Raw genomic sequence first — 4832 nt, forward strand, 5'->3', positions numbered from 1 at the left:
AAGAAATTCAACACCATGGCAGCGGTAATGATTTCAGGGCCTGGCGGCAACTGCCTGAAAAGGACAAGGAAATGCAGGAAACTGAGTGATAGTACCGTTCCCACCCTAAGTGGCAACATTTAGCACGAACATTTAGAAGACCTCATTTCTCAAACATGCACACCAACGGACAAATGGTTCTTAGAGAGTATAGGAACAAACGCTCTATGTAGAAATATTTCAATAGTGACTCACATACGTGTGCGCAAGTTACTCTGCAAGCATCACAGGAATCGGTATATTGAAAATGTTAAATGCTACATAATAATTGCAGACCATCCAAATTAGTTTGGGAGAGTAAATATTTGAGGTGCCTTTAAACAATTTTTTTTCTAAATCATCCCCAATAAAAGACAGGGGGAACAGGTAGCATTCTATTGAATCTAAATAGGTGTATAGCTGCTGGAAGAGATCAATGTCTCTGGGAAAATCTTGCTAAGCTCCCAATACCACAGTAGATAATTCTCATTCACCAGGTCTTAATGTTCCCCTGGCTATTTCATTGTCATTCACATCCAGGCCCTGTCTCAGGACAATGAGTTGGCATATGAAGCACTTTCTATGAAAGGAAATCAATCTATGGAAAAGATGTCTGTGCTCCCACGTTCACTGCACCACTGTTCACAATAACCAAGATACGGAATCAAACAAAGTGTCCCTCAACAGACGAGCGGATAAAGGACATGTGGTACAGACACACTATGGGATAGTGTGCAGCCATGAAAAAGGAATGAAATCCTGTCATTTGCCACAATATGGTTGGTTGGAATTGGAGACCATTAAGTTAAGTGTAATAAGCTGAGCAGCCAAGGAAGACATCCCATGTTCTCCCTCGTATGTGGGAGCTAAAAACTAAAACGATCTCATTTTGATAGAGACAAGAATGATGGCGAAAAACGTAGGGAAGTGTAGCAGAGCGGGGAATAAAGTGGGAATGGCTAATGGATGCAAAAAGATAGTTGGGCATCATGAAGAAGAACGAGTAGTATAAGACAGTACAACAGGCCGACTGCAGTCAACAAAAAGTCACTATATGCTTATCACAACTGAGAGAGTGAAGTTGGAATGATTGTTACGCAAGGAAACGGTAAGTGCTTGCGGTGCCTGGTACCACAATTGCCTTCATTTGATTACTACACATTCCACACCTGCCTCAAACAGCACATGTACCTCATTAAATATACACAGCTAAACAATTAAAAATACAAAAACATGTTAAAAAGCAAGCAATCATCACTTCAGTAATACTTTACACTGCCATGAAATACCCAGGAGCTAAATTTGAAATAAAGGCAACAATCATTGCTTACAACTGGGTCCTTGCTCTTGGAGAAACATCGGCAGCAGACAGACGACAACATGCAGGTAGAAAAGATGAACTCTCCCTGCATTCATCTAGAGCTACTCGGTCCATGGAGTGGAACAAAGAGCCATGATGACTCTGTCAGCAAAGTATGAATTTCGTGTACGATATGAATATTTCGGGGAACACGGCCAAATAGCCATTTCCTGGTGTGACTGTCACCCACAACCACTAATAAATTCTAAATGTAAAAATACATTTATTACTTTTCTGACGACAGGGCCAAAGATACCCAATGAGAAAATGCTTAATATTTTTAAAGATATAATCAAAATGTGAACATGTTTCAGAAAGACAGTCTTTTCATCCTCAACATACACATCAGGTGTTATGAGAATATACTGTGTTGCCAAATACGACAGACCTTTAAGTAAGCCTGGAACAACTTTTTAAATTGGTTCATTCTCCGCCTGTGAACATTGTTAAGTTGCTGAGACACTGTTTGTAGCTGTTGAAGTATATCCTGAAAATATACAAGGAAAAAAGTTGTAGTATCTATTTGAGTATAACTTAAGATTTAAGAAAACATCATTCTAGACAAAATTTCAACAGAATAGAAAATGTTCTGACATAACATTAGATACATAAGACTTATTCTTGGTGACTTCAAAATCCACACACATGTTCTTCTCAACAATGATGGACTTTATGCTCCTGCACAGAATATACCTCTGAACGTAGCCACCCACAAGGTCACACCCTGGGATGGGCTCAATCCCAATAACCGCAACATCTACCCAATATGAGAGATACCAAAACCTTACATAGGAGCCACGTCTTAGATATATTGCCGAACCATTTTCAACAAACTCATTACGTAGTAACCCACTTGATGCTCAGAGCAACTCTCTGACAAAAGTTCTCTTGTGACACCCACACCACAGAGGACGACACTGGGGCGCAGAAACAATGTTCTCACGGCTTCACACACACTGATGGTCTGATCAGAGCTGGACCTCAAGAGTGCAGTGTGGTTCCAGACTCCACACGCTTGACCACCGTTCTATACTCGTCCCCTATTCTTCCCAACATCCAGCCACGCATTCCCTCACCTGGCAGGTGACTCATTTCGGTATCACTGCTCACTAGTCTATGAGAACTGACACCCATCGAGCACTTTTCACTTTCCAGCACCCCATCCCCGGGTCCTCACTTTCTGCAGTTCCACCTTAAATTCCAGGCTGTCATCACACCTCTGTTCTTGCTCATCTATCCTGCCTGTAGCTTTGCCCTCTATCAAGTTGCTGCATAAGCCCAACTCAGAAAATTCCAATTCTACACCTGCTCTGACATAACCAAGGTGCCTGGTCTCACTGTCAATTCAATGGTCACTGTGACACTAGCCTAAGATGGATCCCCGAATGCCACCTGGCAATTAGATTCCCCCAATCCATTCACTGGCCCACTCTCAGAAAACCATACCAGGCCATCTCCTTTGCCCTGAAGGTAAAACCTCCTCTCCCATCCAGCTCATGACCTTACTATCTCAGTAAAGGGACAGGCCCATCCACAGAGGATGTCCACTCTCCCATCCCTTGGTCCATCTGGGCTCACGGACTCAACCTTAGCTGCTGAACTTCTGCAGGAATTCTTGCTACTTGAAATTTGGATACAATGGACAATTTAATTGTCAACTAAGCCAGATACCTACAACAAGTTTTTCTTCTTCTTCTTTGAGCTTCTGTGCACCCAATTTGTACTCCTGAATCATGGCCAAAAACTGCTGAAAATATTCCTGACAAAGCTTCTGCCTGTCAAACAGAACAACGGATGCTGTCATACATCCTAGAAATGACAAAAAAGTCAAACACTTTCCAAACAAAATTTTTTTGCCCTGGCTTTTGCGATGAAGGGAGAAAGTGATAACATTAGTCATATACTTCTGACAGGAACTGGGAAAATAAAGTAGATGAATTATTCTCATCATCAGTAAGGTCATCAGTATTTGTTGGTAACTAGCTAGGAGGGAAGCTACTTCACGTGCCTTAGCTCTTCACAAGCATGGAAGAGGGACTGTATTCTAAACTTTCCATTGAAATGCATTTCATGGACATGAGTTTCTTGGCCCTTTTCTCTGTCTGAATATTATGTAGGCTGTGATGTCAGGAATAGCTTCCATGAGGACAATGTACTCATTTATCATCCATGATGTCCCACCAGATATACATCGTTTTCCCCCACCTGTCACAGTAACAATTTTGGACAAGAAAAGTAGTGAGACTAACTCAGTGAAGTTCACAAATTATTGTAGTATCAGTTCAGCCTGTTCTGTGTAATTAAACACAGCTATTACAAAGCTAATGCCTGAAGACATTTAACTCTACTTCAAGAAGCAGATTCATGGAATGAACAGAAACTCTTTCATGTCAAGCACATCAACTATAATAGGGAAGGGCGAAAGAGGTCATCTTTATTGCCCCTGAGGAAGTGCATCTCATTCCAATCAAGGTGTGAGGTCAGAGGACTAAAGGAATGAATACCTTAGAGACAAATGAAGCCAAAGTCAGGCACCCCCCAAATAGAACATTGTTTTCTTCCCTACTCTGTACTCAGAAACATTAAGACAGGAGACAAAGGGTTTGGCTCTCAGTTTCCAACAACCTTACCTTTGCTCTCGTTGGGTTCTCGAAACATGATCAATTGTTTGCTGAATGTTTTTGATGTAAGGCTTCATCGTCATTTCGAATCTTTTTCTCTTTGCATACCAAACCTTTTCCATGTCCCCTGCATTGCAAATAGATAGTCATTGAAATATAGTGTTTGGAACTATTTTCTTCCCACATGTTCAAGCCAGTTTGGGTAAGGCTGGATCGCAGAATTGGAAGGACACTTAGCATGAACCAATAGGCATTTTGAAAACCACAACTCTTCCGCGTGCGCGCGCGCGCGCGTGTATGTGTGTGTGTGTGTGTGTGTGTGTGTGGTGTGTATGTGTGAGAAAACCTCCAGTTACTAGCCCTTTAATTCAATGTGCCAAAATGGCACATTGGTTTTTTTATTTAGGAAGAAATTATACCAGAGGATCAAAATTGTAGGGACAAACTAGAAAATATTCTAATGGAAACAAAATCACTAAAGCTTTTCTGAGGCTTTGAAATGGCAAGAGGCTGACTCCTTATCTTGAAAGCTGAATGCAGCCACGAGAATAAAACACTTCACTGATTTGGAACAAGTTGAAAGATTAGATTAGAAAGCAGTCTTTGGACTGGATGGAATATGTTAACAGAATACATTAAAAGGTTACATCTCCCCCGTTTACAACATACGTTCCCTTTTTCAATGTTAATTCTAACCCAGACCCTTTGTCCACTCCTCTATATGGTATTCCCCTGAGGTCTAAGGCAAGACCCACCACCACATGTCCCGTGTGAGGACGTACTTCCCTGGACTCCTAAATAATCACGACAGATCAGCTACTGCTACAGTGTCA

At 41.5% G+C, this 4832-nt stretch overlaps 1 protein-coding gene across 1 annotated transcript; it reads right to left on the reverse strand.

Annotated features, from left to right (window-relative positions):
* Positions 1-1766: 1766 nt before the first annotated feature.
* Positions 1767-4823, reverse strand: LOC111722891 (synaptonemal complex protein 3-like; the record flags this gene model as incomplete). Its single annotated transcript, XM_023509171.1, has 3 exons — positions 4009-4823; positions 3054-3153; positions 1767-1865 (listed from the first exon to the last, which is right to left on the reverse strand). Coding segments are annotated over exons 1-3 (312 nt in total), but the record flags the coding sequence as incomplete, so codon positions are not given.
* Positions 4824-4832: the final 9 nt, after the last annotated feature.

This window comes from Otolemur garnettii, unplaced genomic scaffold, assembly GCF_000181295.1.
Source record: "Otolemur garnettii isolate 467f Iridium unplaced genomic scaffold, OtoGar3 scaffold01432, whole genome shotgun sequence".
Taxonomy (NCBI): domain Eukaryota; kingdom Metazoa; phylum Chordata; class Mammalia; order Primates; family Galagidae; genus Otolemur; species Otolemur garnettii.